Source organism: Cupressus sempervirens, chromosome 8, assembly GCF_028749045.1.
Source record: "Cupressus sempervirens isolate cs-2001-9-10 chromosome 8, ASM2874904v1, whole genome shotgun sequence".
Taxonomy (NCBI): domain Eukaryota; kingdom Viridiplantae; phylum Streptophyta; class Pinopsida; order Cupressales; family Cupressaceae; genus Cupressus; species Cupressus sempervirens.
The window spans coordinates 822,938,272-822,965,740 of NC_143125.1; the positions used below are offsets into that span (position 1 = coordinate 822,938,272).

At 35.8% G+C, this 27,469-nt stretch overlaps 1 protein-coding gene across 1 annotated transcript in view; it reads right to left on the minus strand.

Annotated features, from left to right (window-relative positions):
• Positions 1-1,224: 1,224 nt before the first annotated feature.
• Positions 1,225-27,469, minus strand: part of LOC149544931 (myosin heavy chain-like protein) — an 87,063-nt gene continuing 60,818 nt past the window's right edge. The window contains exons 10-15 of the mRNA XM_089795476.1: positions 14,772-14,827; positions 13,471-13,560; positions 13,259-13,363; positions 2,666-2,857; positions 2,412-2,521; positions 1,225-2,170 (exon numbers count right to left, since the gene is read on the minus strand). Coding sequence (XP_089651602.1) covers positions 2,089-2,170; positions 2,412-2,521; positions 2,666-2,857; positions 13,259-13,363; positions 13,471-13,560; positions 14,772-14,827 — 635 coding nt within the window. The 3' untranslated portion in view covers positions 1,225-2,088. The remainder of the gene's footprint in view (positions 2,171-2,411; positions 2,522-2,665; positions 2,858-13,258; positions 13,364-13,470; positions 13,561-14,771; positions 14,828-27,469) is intronic.

Genomic DNA, 27,469 nt, shown 5'->3' on the forward strand with positions numbered 1-27,469 from the left:
AATAAAGTGAGTTTGAATGGCTGAATGCATTTTATTGTTTATTTAGTATTTTTGTAATACATGTGTTGATAGGAAGAACTCCATTTGTTATGATGTTAGTATAAACCAAATCTCTAGTTTTGATTATCCATTTCCATTGTCATACAAAGTCATCATCGAATTATACATTTAATTTTCAATGTTATTTTATTTATTAGTTAAATTTGTTGGAAGTCAATTACTTCAAAAATTGAGGTGGATGAATAGAAAGCATGCTTGCTACAAAAGGATTTTTCTAATCTTATGTGAATATCTTTCTCTAAAATCTACAGAACATTGAGACAATTTTATATTGTTGTGAAGATATTTGGGAACAATATAAAAATTGCTTCCAAGGCTTCTATGGCTAAGGAGGTTAAGTTTATGAGGGCTATATGGTTTTGTAGATTCTTTGGTTTATTTCTTTAAATATGCTTAGTAGTAAAGTTAAGAAAACTTTCACTTGATACTTTTGCTTTGCTTCAGTAAAATATATTGTAAAACAATATTTATTCTTAGTTGAAGACTATATGGAGGAATACATCTTTTATAAACAAACCATTTTTATTTATATAAACATTTTCCAAACTAAACCTTCCCAACAATAGGGGGCTTAGTCCTGCATGCTGTAATAAAAAAATTGCCTCATTTGTTTTTAAATAGTAGGCATTATTGAAAAAGGATCATGTTATTTAAGAAAATAAAAATTTAATATAGTAGGCATTATTGAAAAAGGATCATGTTATTTAAGAAAATAAAAATTTAATGAAGCATTCATATGGGCAAAGAATAGCAGTTAACTCAAAAAAAAAACTCATTCTATTTATTGGAAGGTTGTATGTTGACAAATATAATTGATCTTAACAAGAATCTGCAAAGCTTTGTATTCAAACTTTTGACTTTTGTTCCCATTTAAAGTAATTTAGAGCATCTAAATTAAACAAATGCTAGATGTAATTAACGAGTTAATAATAATTAATTGAAACTTTTTCAAGCTTTGTGTTCAAACTTTTGACTTTTGTTCCCATTTAATGTAATATAGTGCATCTAAATTAAACAAATGGTAGATGTAATTAATGAGTTGGTAATAATTAATTGAAGCTTTTTGATGTTCAAGCTCCATTGTGTTTGAACTTTTAGAGTCTTCTTCCAGGCTTGTTTTATTTTATTTTTAAAAATGCACCAAATTTAAAGGAAAAACCAATGTTGCTAGATATAATTAATCTATTAAATAAGAATCAAATAATATAGCTGAAGAATCAAAAAAATATTGCTTCAGATATCCACTCTAAATTCAAACTTTTGAGTATTGTTTCGGTTCAAATAAGTCCTAAATTATACACTATAATAATAATAAAATTATATGAAAATAAAGCATCTTGTCTAAATGACGACCACAAAAATCTCACACATGTTAAGACCATTTTCTCCTGGATTGCTTTCCAGAAACAGATTGTGAATTTAAGGTCCAGAGAATAAACAATTAAACTCATTAATAGGAAAATACAGATGTTTTCCTTGGGCATCAATTTGGCCCCAGAATTTCTGCTTAAGATCTACTATCTGTACTTCCCGAAAATTTCTTCGGTGTCTGTAATGATAGATGATACAAAAGTCGAGAGTAGGAAACAGCCTGCACTGTTGAATACTGCATCAAACGGTTGCCAAAACTGATACGCAATAGGCAACTGGCAACAAAAGAAAAGATTGTTTCCTAGAAGTTGATCCTTCAAACTGGTATGTTGATGTAAAACAATGATAGCTGATGACTGGATTGAAGATTTCTTGATGTGAAACGAGCAAGATCAATTGAGGTTTCCATATATTGTTAGTTTGGAATGATCGAGGCACAAAAGTATCAGGAATCGTTTCTTGTGCATAGATGGAGAAGAATGTCTCCTAAAGACAGACAGGACATTGTGTGTTTAATCTTACCCGTGTTAAATTTTGTCAGATACCATCCAAATGGCGATTTTATTGACTTTTCAAAATAATTCTGGCTTAAGTACATAAAGCAAATTCATTCTGGTCAAAATTTCATGTATCTTCAAATTCTTATTAATAATAAGCTTATAGCACAGCTTCTGCAACAAAGTTGTCTGCTTTCATCTGTGAAAGACGATTTTCAATGTTCCATAACACAGGCTTATATCTGCATGCAAAGAGACATTAAAGAAAATATATATATTAGCATGGACGTTTATGAGTATATATAGTATAAATGGCTGTAGTACAACTGAAATTTGCATTGACATAAGTATCAGAAAGGATGCAACATTCATTCAACAGGAGGATGCAACAATTCTGAGTGAACTCAGCTAAACCTCATATACATAATCTGAAATTTAAATGATTCGTGAACAATAATTTCAGGTAGGATCAAATAACTTTACAGCCAAATGAGACCATTGTATGCTTGAATGGCGTGTTTCAGGTCAGCCGTTAGCTGCATAACCTGAGCGGCCAAAGTTTCTACTTTTGTTTGTGTCCTTGCTAGTTCTCCCTGATCAAAATATCAGAAGTCAATTTCGACGGACAAATTAAATTAAATGCTTGGAATACTCGAGAGTTATTATAAAATAAATTATTCTAACCGAATAATGTCTTAAATTATTATATGCACATGATTCAGGGGTTTCAAGCAAACCTTCAGTTTCAAGTTCTCAGTTGCATGTGTCCCATGATCATTCACACCATTTAGTTTGTCACTGATAATTTCTTTTCTTGATTGAGCATCCTCAATATTCATTATAAACTTAGAAACTGTGTTTGCCTGGTCTGTTCGCAATTCATCTAGTACGATACGCAGTTCTGCATTCTGCTTCAGACATTCGTTAACCTGCAATTCCAAAAAATAGTAAATATCTATGACAGAAGGACCAATTAATCACACAGCGCAATTTCTAAAGCAGCAGCTCTTACTAAATCGCTAATGAAGTCTTCTCAATTCAACTTTGCCACATCTTACAAGATAAAAATACTAAAAGGTGTCCTTAACAAAATGTCTCAATTTTGTTGGAATAATCAATACCACTGCCGCCAGATCACTAGACTGCTTCAAACTGAACTACAGATTTGTTAAGAGTCCTTAACACACTTCCTAAAATATCTCCAAAGGTTAAACACATGGCCAGATTGCAATCATGAACGTTTCCTATTCTCTATTCTCTAGCCAGTAGTTGAGTATAAGTTGAGTGCTGTCACAAATAATGATGATTCTGTCCACTACAGTACACTTGGAGGAATTCTCTCAACATTCATTTATTTCACAGTTAACTCAAATTCTATATAAGCATAGACATTGTACCCAAATGATTATTGGAAAATGAAGAATTCTTATTCTCTCTCATCTTCTCTGTTGTAGCAGATTCCTTTTATATTAACTTATTCATGTAGCAGATTTTCTATTATTTATGGTGTTGTTATTGTCGATTTCATTTTCCTTCATGGTATCAGAGCATTATTGACACTCGGGCTGTGGCAGATTTTTTTTGTGTGAATTTCTTTTATTGCAGATTATAATCTGATTGAGCAACATCAAAGAAACTTTTGGGTGTTTGGAAATCCAAGATGGGCAGTGCAATAGATTTTTTTTGTTTTTTTAATTTGCTGCCTAAAGGAGAATAAAAAGTGCCTGGTAAAAGATTACTGAAGAGAAGGGAAATTGGCTGTTGCTATGTTGTCTGCTGCTACAGTAAGAGAAGAATGAGATTGTTGAAGGTAAAATTGTCTATTTCATCAATGTAGAAAAAAGTTGATAGAGTTTGGTGTGATATTGTTCATATAGTGATCATGTCCAATAATCTTTCATTTGAATTCTTAAAGGAATAGATAGAGGAAATCTGAAATTGCCAATGTGATTGTGAAAGGTGTAAAAATGCTAAGTTAATTCAAACAGAGTGTTATTTGTGGATTAATCGCAATGGGGAAGCAAGGTAAAAGAGTGTTAAAGGCAAATACAAATTTAATTTCTGAGATAAAAATTTTAGAAGAAGAATTAATAAATGTGAAGAAAGAAAATGGAGACTTAATTTGTGAGAAAAATCTTTTGCAAGAACTGACACAATTAAGAAATAAAATGAATATAGAAAGATGCAACTTTTTAAATCAAATGAATGACTATATAGAAGTAAATGGAGATCTAGAGTAAAAATTGAAGTTGTTGGATAATGTTAAGAAGAGAAATGACGAATTAGAGGAGAAAATGAAGAAAGTAAAAGAAGATAACTACTTGTTAAAGGATGAATTAGAGGAGAAAATGAAGAAAGTAAAAGAAGAAAATGACTTGTTAAAGGATGAATTAAATCAATCCATCATTGAAAAAAATGCATGTGTAAGTGAAGAAAGTAAAAGAAGAAAATGACTTGTTAAAGGATGAATTAAATCAATCCATCATTGAAAAAAATGCATGTGTCAAAGCAAAACTAGTATGCAATGTTTCATGTAGTACAAATGATTTGAATTCACCACTAGAAAAATGTGACTCTATTGAGGTTGATTGTGATAAAGAATATGAAAATGTGGCATCAAATACTATCAGTTGTGATAATAAGAATGTTGGATGGAATATAATGAAGAAAATGGGTTACAAAGGTAAAGGATTGGGAAAACATGAATAAGAAACCATAGAACCTATTGAGCCAATAATGAGATCAAAGTATAAAGGACTGGGATATATGATAGATGAAAGAAATGATTATATGGATTCAATCAAATTTGTTCAATGTAAACAATATAGGCAATGTTCAAATTGTAACTAGAAAGGACACATGAAAGACAAGTGTTGGGATCTACATCCATGCAGTCTTTGTAGATTAAAGAGTCATTGTGAAAAGACATGTTGGAACAGAGAGTGTAAAAACAAGTCTATGGAGAAATGCTTCAAAATGGACACTAGATGGAGTTATGGGTCAAGTTGGAAAAATATCACAGATATGATTAAAGGTTTGTTTAGATACAAATGTTCGAGTGTGAGAAATAATCAAAACCTATCAAAGTCTAAACTCTCAAGAAGGATTGCAAATGGTTCGTGCAAATCAAAATCATCATATACCAAGACATGCATGAAAAGTGAGACTTCATAAAAGAGAAAAGCTTAAAGATAGTATTTCTGTCATCATTGAAACAATATTTTGCGAAGTTTGAAGGGTTTGTGGTGATCCCAAACCACTTGTTTAAGTAAAGTCTTAAAGGGTTTGTGGTAAGCCAAAACCACTAGTTTAGGTGAAAAACCTTAAAGTTTATTGAAGGGTTTGTGGTAAGCCAAAACCACTTGTTTAGGTGAAAAAAACCTAAAAGTTTGTTGAAAGGTTTGTGGTAAGCCAAAACCACTTGTTTGCATGAAAAACCCTAAAGCAGAGTTGTTCCACTAGTTGGGGGAAATCCTAGTTGGGGAAAATCCCAAAAGGTTAAGGGTGAACCGATTAAAAACTCAAAAGTATATAATAACAAGAGGAATGGATTTTCCATAGTGATAGTAATATTGTAAATGGGTAGCTAAAAAGACATGATGACGGGTCCCATCCTACTTGATCAAACTTGGATTTTTTTTTAGAAAGTTGTTATTTGGATTTTGTAATTTCTCCCACTTAAAGATACATTAGTGGTAGAAATTATGGGAGGGTGTTGGAATAATCAATACCACTGCCGCCATATCACTAGACTGCTTCAAACTGAACTACAGATTTGCTAAGAGTCCTTAACACACTTCCTAAAATATCTCCAACGGTTAAACACATGGCCAGATTGCAATAATGAACGTTTCCTATTCTCCAGCCAGTAGTTGAGTATAAGTTGAGTGCTGTCACAAATAATAATGAAGACTCTGTCCACTACCGTACACTTGGAGGAATTCTCTTAACATTCATTTATTTCACAGTTAACTCAAATTCTATATAAGCATAGACATTGTACCCAAATGATTATTGGAAAATGAAGAATTCTTATTCTCTCTTATCTTCTCTGCTGTAGCAGATTTTTTTAAATTAACTTATTCATGTAACAGATCTTTCTATTATTTATGGTGTTGTTATTGTCAATTTCATTTTCTTACAAATTTACCTTTAGGAGTACAAAAACAGCATTTTACATATGTAAATCTTGAAATAAACATTCTAAAAAATTAAATTAAATTATCTTAAGAGTGTGTTGTATTTTAAGATTACAAAATAAGGTTTAAAGCTAGCTTTGAGGCAAAGCATGTTCTAAGCGTAAACTAGAACAAATACTTGATTAAAAAATTGATTGATTCACAACAAAAGTGTTGCATCCTAATTTTTGGCTCAATTTAAAAATGTTAATATAGTCGCTAAGGTTTCTTTGAAATCAGTTGACAGGTAAAATTAGTTAGGATCATGTGAAATGGTAAGATGGTTAATCGTTATAATTTCATATGAAGTTGGCATGCTAGTTAACCATTATGATGATACTTTAGAATTATCTTGGAAGGTTGGTTATTCATCATGAATTCATGGGAAGTGAAATGGCAGTTCGCTATTATGATAGTTTACGATTAGTAACTTGTTATAGTAATTATTATTATATTGAGGAATATGATTTAATTGTGGAGAATTTCCTTGTAGGGAGCATGTCAAAAGGAGTGGAAGCATTGTCAGAAAAGAATTGGGCACAAGGGCACCACCATCACTGGGCAAATAAGTATGAAGCTTGAATCACCATGGCTAAGGGTAAACGAGTAGGCAAGCAAGAGTGTACGTTGAGCAATACCATGAGCTACTTGGTCAATTTTTATAATAAGAAAATTATTAAACATTTAATATCATGATAAGAACTATTACCTCTCTATTACTTTGAGACCTCACAAGTGATCAACATTATGAATTTCACATATATATATATATATATATATATATATATATATATATATGATGTCACCATGATACTCTGATGATATCTATGAATTATATTTATACGTGTGTGTGTGTGTAGATGCACGTACATATATAGAGATGTAATAAATTATATGTACTCTCTAAATCGCACACATATATAGATATATGTGTACATATAGGTACAACTATAGATATAGCACAATAGCATGAGGACTTTATATATTTAATTATATATTTATATATGTATTATTATGAAGTAATTGGTAAATATTTGCTTGTTATTTACAGAGACCGAGGGTTCTATATATACAAAAGAATAAAGCGATGTTTCCTTAGGAAACTATCATAAATAGAAATATTCTATTCTAGCTAAAAAAGGCTAAAAAAACTAACAAATAACTACAGCTAACTAAATATTAGAAACATTCTAATATTTACAATAGATTACAAATAGATAACCATTAACTAATACTAGACATTTATCTATTATTGTAATACCCTCCTTTAATGGTTAATCTATCTACAACACCATGCTGTCCTCTAAATTTGACAAACTTATCACGACCAAGAGGCTTGGTGAGAATGTCTGCAATTTGATATGTGGTAGGAACATACTGCAAATCTATTGTTTTGTCTTGAACCAGTTGTCATATGTAGTCACAATGAACATCCACATGATTGGTTCATTCATGGAAGACTAGATTTTGAGCTAACCTGATAACGCTTTCGTTATCAACAAAAACAGAGTAGTTGGTCCTGTTGATGACATCTGCATATCCCCAAGCATCCAATGAAGCCAAACAGCTTCACATCCTACCTTAACAGTCCCTCTATATTCAGCCCATGTATAGGAGAGAGAAATTGGTTGTTGCTTCATACTGGTCCATGTGACAGCACCGGATCCCAAACTGAACACATATCCAGAAGTTGACTTTTTATTGTCAACATAGCTTGTCCAATCTGAATCTGTGAACCCATTGAGTCTAGGATTAGAACTTCAAGAGTAAAGAAGTCCATACTCTAAAGTGCCCTTTACATAACGAAGCACACGTTTTGCAGCCATCCAATGATTAGCCTCGAGAGCTGTCATAAAGTGTGAGATGTACCTGACTACGAAGCTGATGTCAAGCCTAGTAGCAGAGAGGTAGATGAGGTTGCCTACTAGTTGCCTATAATTAGTATCATCAATGGGAGGAGAATCAGATTTGGCTGATAACTTGAGACCTTTCTCCATAGGTGTAGATACAGGTTTGCAATCCTGCATACAGAATTTTTCTAACAGAGCCCTAGCATATTTGGACTAAGAGATGAATATATCAAAAGATTGTTGCCAAACCTCAACACCTAGTCAATAATGCATGAGCCCATGGTCAGTAATATCAAAAGACTGGCATAAATTATGTTTGATTCCTTAAAGCAAAGATGTCAAACTGCTATTGTTAATCAAATCATCCACATAAATAACCAGAAGGATGATGTCACTATCAAGTCTTGATGTACAAATTTGAGTCTGAAGAACTCCTCTTAAAGCCTTGATCACTAAGGTACTTACTAATTTTTATGTACCATGCCTTTGAGGCTTGCGTCAAGCCACAGAGAGCTTTCACCAATCTGAGAACCTGATGGTCTTTACCAGCAACCTTGAAACTAAGAGGTTGCATCATGTAGACCTCTTTATGGAGATCACCATTCAGGAAAGCACTCTTGACGTCCATCTGATGGACCTTCCAGCCAAACTGTGTTGCCATGGCTAGGACTAGTCTGATGGTGTTCATCTTTGCAGTAGGAGCAAAGGTCTCCTCATAATCAATGTCTTGAGGTTGAGAAAAGCCCTTCGCAACTAAACGAGCTTTGTACTTATCCAAAGTACCATCCAATTTGTATTTGATTTTGTAAACCCATTTGCAACCAATGGGTTTCTTCCCTGGCGGAAGATCAGAAAGGACCCGAGGATTATTCTTCAGCAAGCTCTAGTGTTCAGATGTCATGGGTTGTTCCCAATCTGGAATTGCTTTAGCCTCGAAATATGTTCAAACACATTGTGAATGTTGGCCATGAGAGCAAAGTTAACACTTTGTAGGTTTTCTTTTTTTCCAAGCAGTTCCCATCAATGATCTCATTATCACGAAGATCAGCAAGTGTCTTGTCTCACCACTTAGGCCAGAGAGGAGAACGGCCAACATTAACACATCAACACACAACGGTGAAACTAAGCAAGGGAACTCCAAGCACAGGGATGTCCTACTATCCTTCCTCTTGAAGTAAAAGTCGTTTTTGTTAGTTTCATGTTCTATAGTCATCTAGAAGACGATTACTTTTTTATTGGGGGGGATAGATGTAATCGGAATAAAGTAACTATTATGTTTAGTACTTGTTAAAGCTAGTCGGGCTAGGTAGTTAGGTGGTGAGGAAATGCATCGGTTGGTTTCCAACGAACCGATCCTTCTATAAATATTTGGAACATTGGTATTGTACTCATGTTGGTTTTTGGTATTAATAAAGAAATCATTTCCTTGCCTACTGGTATTGTGGTATGAATGGTATGTTCTAGGTTTTAATTTATATGTATCAATTGGACTATTCTGTGTATCTGTGAAATTGTGTGATATTCCAATCTACACCAGCTCTTGATAGAAGTGTAGTTAGAGATTCACCCTAACCATTACTTGCTCCACAAGTAAGTGGATTTTTTCTTGAAAGATAAGAAGAAAGGATATTGGTAACACCTTTTTTATAAAATCTCTTTACTTCTTGCTTACCTTGAGTTGATCCAAGAAACGGTGAGAAGGGGGAGCCTTCCCTTTAAGGAAGGAAAAACTCTATCCTCACACGCTGTGGCTGGTCATCCTATTTTGCGAGAGGATTTTTACCCAAAACTGTCGGTTGCAAAATATCCACCCAACAAATATCATCTGCAATCGGATGTTGTGTAATGCCCAGAACAATTTTGATCAGTATTCCAATATTCAAAGATTGCTAGCATCTACTACTTCCATGTACCATAATTCTAACCAATGAATTTTTTATTTCCTTCGAGCAAAAGATTTGTCAAAGATGCCATAGCACATTTTCAGTGAAAAAGCGTGAAGGCACTTACTGCGAGGCAAAAAATTGGAAGACCTAGAAAAAATGAAGAGGTGCCCATAAGAGAGCTTGAAAAATCGAAATGCAATATGTCGTTGGATTTTGGATCCGCTAGCTCGAAAATCACGACATTCAGGAAAAAACAGATGACAACCTAGTTGAGCTCTCGAAAAACCCACCAAAAATTCTTTTAAAAAAATGGATCTGGTATAAAAATTTAGGGTTTCAAATGAAAACATAGAGGTCTCCACAAATGCTTCAAAAATGGCAGATTATGCAAGAAAAATTGTAGAACTGGACCAAAAAAATGGCAAATAATAGAGGCTACACATGTTTGAGGTCGTGACAGCTATGTGAGGAAAAAACATGCATTTTGCGAACATTTTTTTGGTATCGGATGAGAGAAAAACTACGCCCGTGAATTAACAAAAAACAAACGCACAGAGATGAATTCGCATAGATCGGATGAGGGGTGTTGCCATGTCGCACATAGGATTGCAAACAATATCACACGCAAGCAGTTAAAAAACGACCCATTGCTTTGTGTGAATGAGATTTTACCAACAAAGATCGCATAAATAAAGACGATTTTTGCAAACAATGGCCGCAATTTGTAAAAAAACCGTAATCCAAAGTAGATATCTCAAGAAAATAATTTTGAAAAATATATTGCTCTAATTATTTCGAACAAGAAATTATAAAAAAACGAAAAAAATTGAAGTATTTTCTCTGATAGCATATTACGGGAAGTAATTAGGAAAGTACTTGCTTGTTATTAACATATAGCAATAGATCAATATATACGAAAGAATAAACAATGTTTCCTTAGGAAATGATTGTCAAGAATAGAAACATTCCATTCTAGCTATCGGATAAGATAACTAACAGCTAACTAAATATTAGAAAGATTCTAATATTTACAATAGATTACAATAGATAACCATTAAATTGAAAAAAAAAAACTAACAGCTTGTTAGTTTTGTTAGCTTTGGACAGCTGTTTGTCCATTTGCTATTATTTAGCAAGTAATTGTTTTGCTAACTAATTGGTTAGATTAGAAACAAATATTTGTTAATTAATTGACCACTTTTGGAAACAACTAGAAACCGACTTGGTTAGGGTTGTTAAGTTGTTTTAATCTCAACCGTCGATTGTAAATCAATCTCGGCCGTTGGTTTACCAACAGGAGTAGTATAAAAGGAGGTCAGGGGGGCATTTGGAGAACATGAAGTTTGGAGAAACATTTGCAGTGTTAGCAAACAGTCTTGCAGTGTTAGCAAGGGCGCAGTGTTAGCGTGGGAATAGCAGTGGGGAATATCAGCGGGATAAATTAGGAGGTTGTTGAAATTCTGCCAGTAAGAGGCAAGGAATTTTGTATCTCTTGATTTGCTGAAGTTTAATATAATTTCTCATCTGTAGAACTGGTTTTCCCTTAGGGGTTTTTCCAGGGACAATTTGTCCGAAAATATTGTGTTCATTGTGTTGCGCATTTCTTTCCGTATTTTATAAGTGAAGTTGCAGTTGTGTTATTTTTCGATATTAGCTGGGAATTTATTTTCAGCAGTTTAATAATCGTTTATGATAGGAGATTAATAATCAGTGGTTGCAACAGTTAAATTTTTCACACAGCTAACTAAATATTAGAAAGATTCTAATATTTACAATAAATTACAATAGATAACCATTAAATTGAAAAAAAAAAACTATCTATTATCGTGATACTTGCAAAGAGGAATGAATCATTAAGATGATCATCAGAGAAACATTTCTCATTTGTGGCATATTAATAGATTATAGAATACTTCGTTGCCACGAATGATGGTTGGGGAGGAAGTGGATTTCCTCAGAGGTTCAGGGTCAAGTCCTCCCTCCAAAGGCAACTGAGGCTTTCATGAATTGGCTTGCAGATCCAAGTTGAAGGCCTATTTATACATTGTAAAGGACCATTTTTCCTATGTGACAAGTTGGTTGAGGGCCTATATTGTAATCATGGTTGTAGCAATTGAACCATTGTATTATTGTAATTATGAATGTTATACTAGTTGTAATCAGATTTGAGGAATTCATGTTATTGACTATTAAGATTTCTTATCACACATAGTATGGGATATATGTTGTAAGCATAGATGCAAAACTTGTCGAATACTTGCCAATAAGTCAAATCTCAGCCAGAGCTATTATCAACAACTCACTGAGTTTTTACAAAAACTCAGCGAGTCCAAGTTAAAAAATCGGCAGTGGTTTTATAAGAAGCCTAGCAGCATATAAAAAAACATTTTGTTTGGTTTTGGTTGACTGGCAGTGGATCGTGTCTTAGGTGGATTTGCATGCAAAAACATTTAAAATGTTGCATTTCCAAGGAAGTTCAAACACATTTAAAGTGGATATATGCTGCCCTAAGACCCAGCAAGGAGCATTGTGGCTGCCCCTTGACCCCATTGGTGCTGCCACCCCCAGAACCTCACTTTCAAATTTAAGAACACAAAAAGAAATTAATGGGGAAAACGCATCAAATCAAGTTGATGATTTTATACCCACTTTATTGAGTTCTAGTGACGAGGAATTCACCTTGAGGGATGATTAAATGCCTCCTTCCACTACTTTTTGTCATTTTGTACTTTTTTTTCTGTTGTATTTACATATGATTTTACAAAGACAATTTTCTATTTTCAGTTTGCTTCAGACTATCAGGCTACCAGCCATCAGCATTCCACATGAGAATGCTATTTTGTACCCAACTTGCATTTAAATGTATTTGGACTCGCTTTTTTCTTTTGTATACTTGTTTATTGACACATTGGATGCATCTCCTCATTGAATTTTGAAAAAAAAAATGCGTTTCCAATTAGATTTAAGCAAATTTTAACATTGTCAAGTTTTTTGCCAAGTTTTTTTTCCAGCCTTGGGGAATTTTTGCTTTTGGCAAATTTTTTAACTATGGTTATCGTTATTGCTTAGGCGAAAGAAAATATTCTAGCCACTTTTTTGCAGTGTTACAATTGTGTGCAATGTAGATGCCAAAAGAGGCTTAAAAATTAAAAACTTTATTGCTCACATTCCAATAACTCAAATAGAAATCATTGCAAAGATAATTGAAACAAACTCCTACTAGAAATATTTTTATCAAAGATCAACGAAATATACGTCAAATGAAAGCACTAAAGATTAAAGTATCCAGCCAAATTTAGCAACTAAACTAAAATAAATGAGGGAAATCAGTAGTATTCCCTTTCAAAAATGTCAATATGCATGCCTCACCTTTATTAAAAGAAAACAATTATGAAGTGTCCTTATTAGTCATGTACCTGGCTCTCCCACTCTGCAGCAACATTTGTCATATCTTTCAGGCCAGCTGAGAGGTTTTCATTCTCCACAAATAGCCTCTCTATTTCCAAGGATTGAGAATCAATCTACAACCATTCCATATCATATAACTAAGAAAGGGGTGTGTATAAGTCAAAGTGTTTAGTAATATAAAATGCACTCACTCTGGTCTAAAGACAACAGGAACACTAACCTCAGCTAGAAGCTTTTGTCGCCCACTTTCTAGCCTTTCAACCATCAATGCAAGATCATGAAGTTCTTGATCACGCTTCCCCTTTTCTTGCTGTCAATTAAAATTATAAATTAACATAACGACTCAATTTTAAAATCTCTCAAGCGAGCTAATACCTTTCCTTGTTTACAAAATCCAAACATCAGGATGGTTTAGTCTTAGAGCATTCATGAGAAAACAAGCATGCATGCGATGATTGTCTTCAAGTGGCTAAAAGAATCCATGAAAACCAATCTAGTTCATTAAGATGACACAAGAACTATTGAAATATGCATGATTTGCTTAAAATTTATAAGAATTCTATGAATGTATTTTAATCAAGTAAGAATTGTATGATACAAATCAAAACAAGTGACTCCAGATGTATAATCGCCAATATACTCAAAGTAGCAGAACAAATAAAGTCGATAAAAAAATGAGTGATTTTCAAAATTATCATCTAACCATGATATATTTCATTTAGTTCTCTGCAGACAGTATTTCTGTACTATCTGAAATCATTAGAAAAACTATCCTGCTGTAGAATATCATGTGGACTATTTTGTGTGAAATTTCCAACATTCTTTCCTCCTTTTTCCTGTCATACCTTGTAGCCATGGTATGATTATATTCTGGTGCAAACTCTTCATTTATATATCTTTAACTTCCAGGCGGCCATCATGAACTCTATACAATCTTAAATTTGTGGCTGGAAGTCACATTTTCCCAATTTATTTGGCATATCTTTTGACTACTACTATTTAATCATGTTAAATCCATCAGTGCATTTCCATGCCTCTCACCATTCAAATCATGGGCACATTTCCAGCATCAATTCAGACAATAGGTCTCTGATATCTCTTATGCCTTCAAAAAAGCTAGGATGGCACTTTTTCTAAAAGTGTGTTCAACTTTGGAAACTAAATAAAAAAGAGCATTAAAGTTGGATTATGACAAAAGCAATGACTTCATATTAAATAGAGTTTGTATAGGTCATACCTAGCTAATTTTGTCATGTTTCAGTTAATGCGGAATAATCTAGTATAATAAAGACCTAACCTTTCTCCATCAGTCCAAGATGACAGGCATGATTCAGAGAAGATGCAAAATGACTATTTTTTAAAAGATTCAACCCAAATGGGATCAATGAACCAATTAAATTAACATGTATGATGTGTGTATAAAATTTTAATTAAAATTGGGATGGTGTCAAAATGTTAGATTTGGCATTTAATAAGTAAAAACCTTAACACCAATAAAACTAAAATTTATTACCAAAATACCTTATGATAATCTGTTGTTGAAGAACTTGTGTCACCAATCTTCTCTGCTGCTGCTTCTAAAAATTGCAAATACAATTACAAAGCACTCAAAGTCAGTTTCATCATTTTCATACAAGGGACTTACATGAGCACTGTATGATTGAATTTTTTTATACTTCAATAATGTTTCAATGATTTCATATTACGAGTTTTGTACCCATTTATCAATACTTATAACTTTATATATCTAAGTTTCTTATTTCCTTCAGCTACAATTTGCATTTATACTTATGTGATCAATGTATATTTGTCTATGTGATCAAATTAGCTTCTATTTGAAAAAGGTTTTAAATCCTTTAAAATCTCTAATTTCTTGGGTTTTTCATTTTGTCAACTCTTGCAATGTGTTTTCCAAGTCCCAAGTCCCAACCCTGGAAGCCCTGTCGAGTCCAAGCCGAGTTCAAGTCAAGTAACTATGATTTATACATCACCCAGGGACCAGATGGAGCATCAGTTTTCAGTTGGACAGGTCAAATGATGATTTCGGATTAAAAATAAAAATATTGAAGTTATTCTACAGTTGACCTCAATTTTTTAATTTAATAAATGAAAATTACTTTATAAAGTGACTTCAAAATTATTTAAGTTACTTTTAAGAAGTTCATAAAGTAACTTTACTATTATATTAATAAAAAGATTTATTTAAGTCATAAAATATTGCAATGGAGTTGACACCCTTCATGGAGAAACAAAGTGGAAAAAATAAAATAAACATTGTAATGTTTATTTAAAAGTAATTTGAAGGGTCAATGAGGAGGAGCAGCAAGCTAGGGGAAGAAAAAATTTACTTAAATAAAGTTTATTAAAATGTGGGCAAATCCTAAAAACGGAGTTAAGGTTTGGGGAGCAATAAAGAAACATTTGGTATTAGATTTTGAAATCATTTTTACAGGTGAGGATTGGAATTTCAAGAGCTCTATTTAAGATAAAAACCTTCACAAATCTGAATGTCTGCAGGTGTGTAAGATCACCCAAGGGCATAATATATAGGTGGCTTCAATCAGTGGCTCCATATGAGTTTACAATCACAGATATTAAAGAATTTATTTCAGAATTCACATTGTGCTTCAATAATCAATTTGGCAGAGTTTGAGGCCAGATTGAAAGTAATTGTGTGATTGTGAATTGGAGCAATTGGAAGATTAATTTATCAATTTGAAGGATTGACAAAGCTTTATGTTATTTCGGACTAAGGAGCAGATCCAAACCATTAGATGCTATTTATTAGCACTATCTCACACCTACAGCCAGCAGTACATTTCTTGGAGCCATTATGCATAGACTAAACTTGAGATTCTAAGGGATTTGTGAGTTAAGCAGCAGATCAGACGGAGGGGACAGTACAGATCTGAAAAGACATATCAGATTATAAGCAAACCCTCAGCTGGTGAAAAACTGGTTTCATGTGATAATTTGGCACATAATAAGCATGATCAGATTTGTATTGAAAAGATCTGGTATGTACTAGCAATTTATATAAATAAAATTCAGAGTTCGTCCTTTATTTTATTGCTTTCTGTACTGTTTATTTCTAGCATTATTCTATTGTTATTTCCCTTCACAATTCAAAAAACAAGCAAAAACATCCAAACTTAGAAAACAAAAAAAGTCTCAGAAATTGTATTTCTAGAACACTGGATTATTACATAATAATAGGGTGCTATACAGTAGCAGCAGATAGCAGAGAAAAAAATTGTAAAAATGAGGAGATTTATATAGATAAGTTAAGATAAAGTATTAATGTCCAACAAGAGACCACAATCGGGACTGAAAGTACAAACAAAGGCCAGAAGGCAGCAGGACCACCAAATGGTATCCAAGAAAAAGGAAACAAACAGAGCAAGAAACTAACAAAGAGAAACAACACTATACAACAAAGACTTCGAAACCGTGACGCAACTAGCAGTCCGTAGTCATCGAAAAGTAGCTCAAAACCAAAGAATAACTATTTGTGTGTGGAGAAGTCCAGACCCATCTTTGGAGAGAGGAGAGCAGCTGTCGTTGATGGTGCATGTGTGCGTGATCTCTGCATGGTCTCACCGATCTGATGTGAGTGGCAGTGGATAGGATCCCACACCGCTCGGTTCCCCTAAGAGAGGTAATTAGAGTGAAGAAGGAAGTGATAAGCGGATGAAGGGACATAGATCCAAAGGGGGGATACTCCTGAAGAGTGACGATGTAGGAGATGAGGGAGCTGAAATCTAGGTCAGTGGGGAAAGCAAAATGTCGGGGAAAGAGCGCTCACCAAAAGTGCTTCAAGCAGGCCCAAAGGGAAGAGTTGAGGGACCTGCACTGCTCAAGGTAAAAGAGACTGCTTCTTCCAGTAAAGGAAGCTACGATAGGAGAGCCTATCCTAGCAGAAGGAGGGATCCTGATCGGTGAAGGTGGAGCCAATAAGCGATGGAAGCACTTGCAATTGTCATTGGACCAATAGTTTTGGAGACAGGAGCTAGGGCAGGAGGGACTGTTCATCAGGGGGGGCGGACAAATGCAGCAAAGGAAAGCAAACTTCTCGGATTGTCGTGGCAATGAGGTCAAACATGGTTAAAGCACAGGACAAGTCCACAAGGGGAGCAATTTGAAGAGCATGCCTAAGGTGGTCAATGAAGAGCTCGCAATCAGTGTCAACAAAGGAAAAAGTGGTGTGAGTAGATGAGGGTAGCACAGAGGGGTGGGGGAACAAGGGTGAGAGGGGGAGTGATGAGAGGGGCATGAAAGGTAAGCCTAAGGAGGGAGTTGTCATCTAATGAAAGATGGCAGACAGAGAAGCAGCTAATGAAGGGGATGAGGGAGGCAGGCAAGGACATAGCCAACGACACTAGCACCACCCCAATGGGGCCAGCAAGTAAATAACTCAGAGCCGAGGAAGCAGGGGAGCCCGTTAAGAACCACACAAGAATAAGACTCATAGAGATGAAGTGTCTAACATAACGTGTCAAATGGCCATCGATGTCATCCGAGAAATGTTGTAAACTAATTGTATCACTGTCTAACTCAAAACTCCACATGGAGTCAATCTGCTGATCATGAAAAGGAGCCTAAAGATCTCTAGTATGGGCATTGAAGTCCCCCAAAACAAAGAATCTGTCAATCCACTAGCTGAGGTCACCAAATAGGTCACCCTCTAGGTTGTGAACAGCATATGGAGAAGTAATCGACAGGAAACAACAAACAGCAATAAAGAGATCTATGTCTAGTTTGCCTCTAATGCGGACCCACATAAATCTAGCAAAGTCATTAGAATGCATAATAGTCGTAATGTTGAAGAGGCGATCACGAATAAGGTGGGCAACACCACCTGAACCCCTTACACCCCTAGAAAACCTGACCTCATCCCGATGGATAGAAAGCCATTGATACCCAGGAATATTGGGAAGGGGACAGGTTAGGCTCTCGTGCGTCTCAGTAACAAGAATAACATCTGCAGCATCAATGACGTCCATAAAAAGACTAGGTACTGACAAGAGAGTGTCATTACCATTCCAACCTTAAACGATCAAGGAATCACTAGACCTCCTCATACTGTCCTCACCCAGTGAGCGTCATTTGGCTTGGGGGGCTCGACCTGGATTCCCCACAAGGTGGAGGACAATGTCTGATAATTGCCTTAAGGTTCAGATAACTTCCCATTTACCTTCAAGGCGGGCTACACCAACTAAAGTCTGGATATGCTTAAGTTTAGTCACTTGTGACTTGGTGAGATCCTCATCAAGATAAATTTTAGATGGTAGACGAAAGAGCTTTCTACGAGCCCTTAGAACTCGTAACATGTTTGATGTATTAAGAAATCTAATAAAAGGTGTGGAATAATACCCTATCTATGATCTATCAATGAGAATCTCAGAGAGCTCTAGCTGGTCACGAATGAAGGCATACGCCTTATTAGCTGGGTCAGCAGTGGAGGATGGGAGGCCACAATTTTTCAAATTAAGTTACCTAGCTCTTTGTGCCCGTTCATTCGATAGCTTGGACTGAACAAGCTCATCAACCCCTGCCAAGGGAAGTTATTGTTGCTGTCATTTCTCATTATTACAAACTTCTACCCATGTTTTTAACTGTCTTTGTATTGTTTTTCAGCGCATTATGGAAACATGGAGCTCACCTTGCATTTCTTTAATGTCTTTAATCTTTGTAGCCCAAATAGAGCTCTCATCAAGATGTTGTTCAACGTTTCACGCTTCAACCTTAATGGCAGAAACTTGAATTTTGAGTGTTGTGTATTTATGTGTGAAAGAAAGGAGAGATTCCTTGAGAAGTGTTGTATATTTAAGTGTGTATCTATGAACTGTGAATTTTGAAAATTTGTTGAAAATGTTAAACCTATGAGAAATGCATGCCAAAGAACAGTGCAGGGAAGATGACAGGGACCAACCCCAGTGACAATCAAATCGCAATGGTGATCACAGGCTGATAATTCCCATGATAAAAACAGCACAAAATGTAGCCAAAACACAAGGAAGCCCGACACATAACCCAATCAATGCTCATTACAGAGCAAAACAAGTGGGAACAACCATGGGCTATAGGAGCAAAGGAAAAACAAACCAAGGGCAAGAATCCAAAACAAGAAACACCCCTGCACACTCCTACAGGCGATTGCAGCCAAAGATAAGGCATCAAACACACACAACGCATAGAATACAAGTCAGAAAGTAGTCACACGGAAATTTCCATCATCGAGAGCCAACACGGGAAGAAAAGTCGTGGAATAGCAGAAACACAAGACACGAACAAAAATAAAAAAACACACAACCGCAGGAAGCTAGAAGCCAATGAAGAAGCCTAGAAGGTCAAGACTCACACAACCGCGTGCAACAGAAGTGCTTGATGATCACAAATGCAAACCCTAGCGCCATGCATTAAAGGAGAAACCAGCATTCGATAGTCAAACACAAACACTAGTGCACAACTCCAAACCACAACATTTGGTGAGCAGTTTGTCCCCCTCTCTAGATTGGCTTTACCTTGACTCTAAATGCCCAAAGTTGTGAGGAAACAAGCTATTACCAACAGATTGGATCAGTGCAAGTTTGATGTCACTAATCCCTGAATTGAATGGTATAGCTCCCCTATGTGCAAGATATGCGATGAATTATGTCTTTAGTAGATCAACGAATGGGGGTATGCTATAATCCTGAGAACAAAAGAGGAATTAACCACGTTACTCATATCCATAAGTAACCCAGGCAAGTTTAGGTTTAATAACTAAAACTACTTCTACTCCTAGATGCATCTAAAACTATTGAATACAACAGTGTGTAAAGGAAAGAGAGCATTCATGGCCCTAAGTGGCTCTCAGTGCAATCAGAGTTGCCCAACAGCAACTCCCCAGCTCACTTCAAATCAAGCTCCCAACACATGCAAATGAAATGCAGCCCAAACAATGGAAAAGAGCAGATCTGAATATGAAAGGCAAAATGGAGTTTGCTTGAACTGTTAACCCTTCACTAAAATGGAATTTAGCAAGTAATCAACAGCTCCATACACAAATGTCCTACAATTCCATGAAAATCTAAACTACATGTAATGAAAATGAACTACAAACAATCCTAGCAAACTCAGTAGACTCAACTACACAGTCAATTCACATAGAAAATTGCCAATGCCTTATTCATTCCATTGAGGTTACATATATAGGCCTTCGTATAGTTGGCTGTTACATATCACTTATTGCATTATAGAAAAGATTTGGAATAGCACTAAAGATAGATAGGCAAACTGACAGAGGTCATCCATTGCAAAAAGATGGCTAAAATAAGTAGAAGGGATAAGATTCCTCCATTTTTAGGCCAGACGACCAGCTGGTTGGCATCTTCTCTCTGAAATAACGCTCAAGTTGAGCTCTCGTTCATCTTCATGTATGCATCCTCTTCTGCAACTTATAATGTTCTGGTAACGTTCAGGCAAATGTTTATCTTTATGTCCTACACCTGCTAGCACGAGTGACGTTCCATTCCTTGGCAACCACATGTGATTAGAGAGTAACGGCCCCTTTGAGATTCTTCTTTGACTGGTCCTTACCTCTTTAAGTAACAGCTCACCCTCTCGGAATCTCTATCAATTCCTCCAAGTGTTCATCTTCTTCAGCAATTCTTACATTTGGCCTTTTGCCAATGTTTTAGTTTACTAGTTAAGCATTTCTTCTAAATTTCCACCCCCTCTACCTTGGTATTGATAATTGTTTCTCTCATTTGGTTGCTCCATTGGGTATAGGACTTCCTTTGACATCCTAAGAATTTGAAAACTCCATATATATATACCTTGCAACACCTCTCCAAATTCCCATTTCAAAGAATGGGGATCGTAGCTCTGCAGTGATCATTGCATAGCAATAGGGGGGAATTTCCAAAATTGAACTATTAAGTTGGTAGTGCTCTTCAAAATGATTCAGTATTGCTTAATATCATCATCATAATTACTTTCCAAAGTAAAATCATCACAAGATACTTTAAGAATACATCAGATTTCACCCTTTCGAAAAAGGGATGTCCGACGTAATGTCCCCATTTTTAGTAGGTTCCTGCAGTTGGCTTGGTCAGTTCACCATCACGATCCTCCTGAGTTGACATTGGGATTTGAGGGTCTCAGTTGTGCGGTTATAGGCTTTTCAATAGCCTATGGTGTGTTTTGGCTCCTTTTGAGAGACTTACTATTTATAGTAAGTCAAACTATTTGTTCCGATAAGCTGAGTTGAGTTAGAGGAGTTGGGTGATGCTCTAAATTTTTATTTCGAGCTTCCAGTTTGGGCACCAAGAATTTTGGAGGGAGCATCTATTTATAGTAAGTCACACCGTCAAGTTCATTCATCGTCTTTCATCATTAAGATCATTTTGGTGTTGTCAGATTTCGATTCTGATGCTTCTTCAGTTGTTTTCACAAGACAGGTGAATAATTATTATTATTCATCTAAATACGTCAAGGTTGCTATTTTTGTTGTTATTGTTGGTCGGCCACCTCAGTATCATAGCTTGTTGGAACCGGGATGAAAAGTTTTAGAACGTGGGAACAGGAAACAATGGCCTTGCATGTCAGAATATTAAGTTATGGTAGAAAAAGTCATTTTTGGAGCCAAAAAGAATTAATAAATTATATTAATGGTACTTATTATATTTTAATGTTGTGTAGAAAAAGTTTCCTTAGTGGAGTTCTTTTGGGAAACTGGTGCCATTTGGAGATTATAAATATGAGGACATTTGATGAGAAAAGCATGCGATTGAATACTATTTCTCTCTTGTTGTCTTTGTAGCACTTTTGAAGTTCTAAAATTTTGTGCCCTTGCTAAAGTATAAGGGTTTGGGATCTACAACTTAAATATTGTAGATTCAATTCTAAGTTTTCATTTTGAGGATTGCATTTTTCTCCTACTGTATTAATTGTTGCTAAGGAGAGGTTTAATTTTTCTTGTTGTTGGAGATTGTTTTGGAATTTGTAAAGACATTCACTAGAATTGTTCTATCAAATTGTGTCCTGGTTAATTTTGAGCTAGTTGGGCACCGTTTATATCTGTTGTCGGACATTATTTTCTATCTGCATTTTGGGAGCAACATCTGTACAGTTGCATTTGTTTGTTGGTGAATTCTTTTGTTGTTGCTTGTCTTCATTTCAGAGGGTTTTCAAAGCATGTCTACATGTAAGTTCATCGATTGTAACTTCTAATTTTTCTGAGTATTGTCGATTTAGAAAATAGGGGATATTTTATCAACTGGGTTGTTGATATTTTATGAAAATACTCAGTATCTAAATTGGTATTAAATTCTGAAATTTTTAGTTGCATATTCCCTATGTAATTTCCAAATATTTGAGTTCAAATTATTATTGCCATATCTTCTATTTTGCTGCTAAATTGTTGTATCAAAAATTGCAAAACATCGAAAACAAAAAAATGAATAAATTCTTCATCACAAATTGTTTGAGAGCCAGCAAGGCTCATTACGGTGGTATCAAAGCTTACTTGCAAAGTGTTTGATGAAATGTCAAATAGCTGAATTATAAAAGAATTTGGTGTTTGTTAAAGTTATAACCGGTTGGGTTTATTACAATGGTATCAAAGTGGTTTTCTGCCATCATGTAGGGTAGGAAAATATTAATTATTTCAGATCTATTGTCGTGATTGGAGTGATCAACAATCTTGTTGTTTTTAGCTATGGAAAAATATAGGAGGCCTAGTAGTCTCGGAAGCTAGCGAAGTAGTGAGTAAGATTGAAGGAAATTAAATTCTTTGAGAGAGTATAGAAAAACTTAAGCTTCATCAGCAAAGGATGGCAGAGAACTTGTCGAACCGAGAAATGGTTGATAGGACAGCAAGGTATATGGTTTCAGCATTTAGAAGGTCGACATTAAGGTTGCAAGGAAGGAAGTTTGACTTTTCCCCAACAAGTGTACATGATGCAGATGTAATTGTTTTTAGTATGGCACCTGCTAGTCCTAGCTATAGTGTTGATGATGGACTTATTTCACAGAGATCAGTAGATGTGTTAGTACCCTTGGTGGATAGCGGCATTGAGTTTCAACAGGTTGAGGCTCCCAGAGTTGTTGCAATTAGTACAGAGACAGTTGATGCAGTTGTTACCATTGACACTTCTGGTTCTCTCAAGGAAAGGATTATTATTGGAGATTTATATGTGAGTTATCACAGTGTTGCTCCAGTACAGGAGGTAGTTGCTTCCTCAAGTGGGACCGATGCATGTATGGAGTCACCCGGTTGTGATGGTGATTTGTGTGTTACAGCAAAGTCAGTAGATGTGGGTTCATGCTCTAGTGTTATTGATTCACAACTTGACATTGAGTCATGTGTGTAGCGTCAAATGTCAGCAGTTGAGGCTTTATTTGGAGATGTGGATGCAGATAGTATGGACATATCTAATGATACATTTGATGATGTTGTTAGCTACACCGGGTATGATATCCTTTGCCAGGTATCCGTGGATGACTCCGAGGAGGTTTTGGATGGGTCCCAGGATCAGTGTTTACAGGATCTATCTTTTGAGGTGGAAGTTGAGACATGCAAGAATATTGATATTGTAGTGAGTGATCTTGTGGTGGACAATTCTGATTCAATCTCCTATCACAGTGTAGTTAGTGAGATAAAGAGCTTGCATAGGAGTCAGGGGTTACAGAGGCATCATGTGACTTGTCAGCTGAAGGTGAGTGATAGTGACATTTCTTCAGCTCTTGAGATTTATGATGTTATCCATCAAATGCTAGCTACATCTGGTTGGGGTGCTCCATTGTCAGGTGAGCATGGTGATAGTAGTCTTTCCCTAGCAGAGGTTCATATGCTTTGAGAGGCTGTCAAGATCTTTGAAGCATAGTTACTCTCAGTTAGTTGCTAACAAGAATTACCTTCTAGAGTGGGGTAGCACCTGCTATGAAACTTTGTTAGGGAAAAAAGAGGTGGTTGAGCTCACCCAAGAGCTTGAGGTGATTGTGGACTCTCTTCAGAGTACTCAGTTGGCTCTTCAGGAGTCACAATTACGATTGGATGAGGTGGTCGTGGAGTTGGAGCATGTTTGGATCACACCAACCACAAATCCAGTTCAGTTGCATATTGTGGTTGGTGGTGAGTTTGCTTCTACACTCTGGGATGATGGACGTGATAATGTGGCTGACACATTCGTCCAGCATATGGATGCAGTAGGTACAAAGGAGATGAGAGAAGCAGTTAAGACAAGCTCTCATGGTGATTTGCTTCCTTCTGCCAAAAGCAAATCTATTTCATCATTTCATATAGCTGGTATCATTGGACAGTTGGCAGTGCCACATTTTCAAAGGGATCAACTGTGGGTCGCAGGGGAGCAGATTGATGCTTCCACATCTAATTTCTACTACACAGAGTCCTTCGTAGAGTATCTATTGGAGAGTTGGGATGTGGGGGGGGATTCATACAAAGTGTCTGAAGGCTCTCATCTGAGGCTCTTGTGCTATTCAGAGGTTGGTGGGAAAGATTGTAGAGACTTTGTCTACTACGCTTTCCCATAGGGATTTTGAGGTTGGGTTTGCTGAGAGGGTTGCCTAGGATCCTGCCTGACCAATAGTTTGGAGTCATAGATTGGAGCCATCTTCAGATTCCCAGTTTGATGATGATGAGCCCTTGACAGAGATTGGGAGTTTTTATCGACATTACACTGTGAGGAGTAATCATCATTTTTCTTTTGACCCACAGGTAGAGGACTTGGTTTCACATCAGTGTGGGTTGGCTCCATTTTCATACCATTCATTATGGGATGGGTTAACACCATCTTTTGTAGATGGGATTGACAGCTGCAAGTTAGACCCCTTGCAGTATCTACACACCCAAGACATTTTGGTAGAGGTTGGAGTTGGTGGTAGTGATTCAGGTACCTATGCTTGATACCATCTCCATAATGCAGTTGGGTGTGAATATCAGTTTGATGGGAACTCAGGTGTGGACAGAGTTGGTATTTCAGTTGGGTTGAGTTCCAATGAGTTGTTGCCTACATCAGGGCCTAGGGTCAGTTTGATTCTGATGTTGATGCTCGTTATTTAGGTGTTGGTGCTATAGGAGTTGTTTGTACACGATAGGGATAGTAAGCAGTTCTACCTTTGGGATCTAGGTGGACTGTGATGTTCATTTTGTCCAAGATTGCTTGGGGACAAGCAATCATAAGGAGGGAGGACTGTAATGTCTCCATTTTTAGCAGGTTACTGCAGTTGGCTTGGTCAGTTCACCATCACGACCCTTGTGAGTTGACATTGGGATTTAAGGGTCTTCGTTGTGCAGTTATAGGCTTCTCAGCAACCTATGGTGTGTTTTTGCTCCATTTGAGGGACTTCCTAGTTATGGTAAGTCAAACTATTAGTTCCGATGAGCTCAGTTGAGTTAGAGGAGTTGGGTGATGCTCTCAATTTTTATTTCGGGCTTCCGGTTTGGGCTCCAAGAATCTTGGAGGGAGCATCTATTTATAGTAAGTCACCCCGTCAGGTTCATTCATCATCAGGATCATTTTGGTGTTGTCAGATTTCAATTTTGATGCTTCTTCAGTTGTTTTTGCAATACGGGTGAATTATTATTATTATTCATCTAAATACGTTGAGGTTGCTATTTTTATTGGTATTGTTTGCCGGCCACCTCAGTACCATAGCTCATTGGAACCGAAATGAAAAGTTTTAAATCGTGGGAACAAGAAACAGTGGCCTCGCATGTCAGAATATTAAATTATGGTGGAAAAAGGTCATTTTTGGAGCCAAAAGCAATTAATAAATTATATTAATAGCACTTTATTATATTTTAATGTTGTGTAGAAAAAGCTTCTTTAGAGAGGTTCTTTTGGAAAACTAGTGTTATTTGGAGATTATAAATATGAGGACATTTGATGAGAAAAGCATCCGACTGAATTATTATTTTTCTCTTGTTGTCTTTGTGACACTTCTGAAGTTCTAAAATTTTGTGCCCTTGCTGAAGTATTAGGGTTTGGGATCTACAGCTGAAGTATTGTAGATTCAATTCTGAGTTTTTATTTTGAGGATTGCATTTGCAATTGTGCTAAGGTATACAATTGTCTTTTTCTCCTACTGTATTAACTATTGCCAAGGAGAAATTTAATTTTTCTTGCTGTTGAAGATTAATTTGGAATTTGTGAAGACATTCGCTGGAATTGTTATATCAAATTGTGTGTTGGTTAATTTGGAGTTGGTTGAGCGCCGTTTATTTTGGGAGCAAAATATGTGCAGTTGCATTTGTTTGTTGGAGAATTTTTTTGCAATTGCTACTCTTCATTTCAGAGGGTTTTCAAAGCATGTCTACATGTAAGTTCATGGATAGTAACTTCTAATTTTTTTGGGCATTGTTGATTTGAATAATACAGGATATTTTATCAATTGGGTTGTTGATATTTTGTGAAAATACTCAGTATCTAAATTGGTATTAAAATCTGGAATTTTCAATTGTATATTCCCTATGTAATTTCCAAATATTTGAGTTCAATTATTATTGCAATATCTTCTATTTTGCTGCTATATTGTTTTATCAAAAATTGCAAAACATCAAAAACAAAAAAAGGAATCAATTTTGCATCACAAATTGTTTGAGAGCCAACAAGGCTCACTACAGTGGTATCAAAGCTTACTTGCAAAGTGTTTGACGAAATGTCAAACAACTGAATTATAAAAGAATTTGGTGTTTGTTGAAGTTATAACCAATTGGGGTTATTACATACGACTCCACAATGAAACTACTACATAGTCAGAATGGCTGATTTCCAAAATCCCATTGGCTTCATAAAAAAAAACCCAAAATTTTGCCTTACCATGCTCACAATCCTCCAAACTATTCCAAGAATGCAAATTAAGCACAAAGAACTTACCATTTTGGCCTAATCAGTGCATTTTGGAAAACCAAGTCTCGAGATAAAATGCCTAAGCTCGCGGAGCAAAGAAATTGTTTATCCAAAATGCTCATATTTCAATAAAATTGGTTCATTTGATCGACTGAACCCTTCAAGATCTTTGTAAATACTTTAGAGAGGCAATCTCCTTGAGTTTAGAGATTCCAAAACTTTTGTAGATGGCAATTTCGGCAAATTGGATGTGCGGCTCCGCGATGGCCTTGGCACAGAATGTCACCAAATTGGAAGCTAAAAAGGGATGGACTAAAAACTTGGAAACAGTTGGCTTTGACTTGGGCATGGGAATCCCTAAGC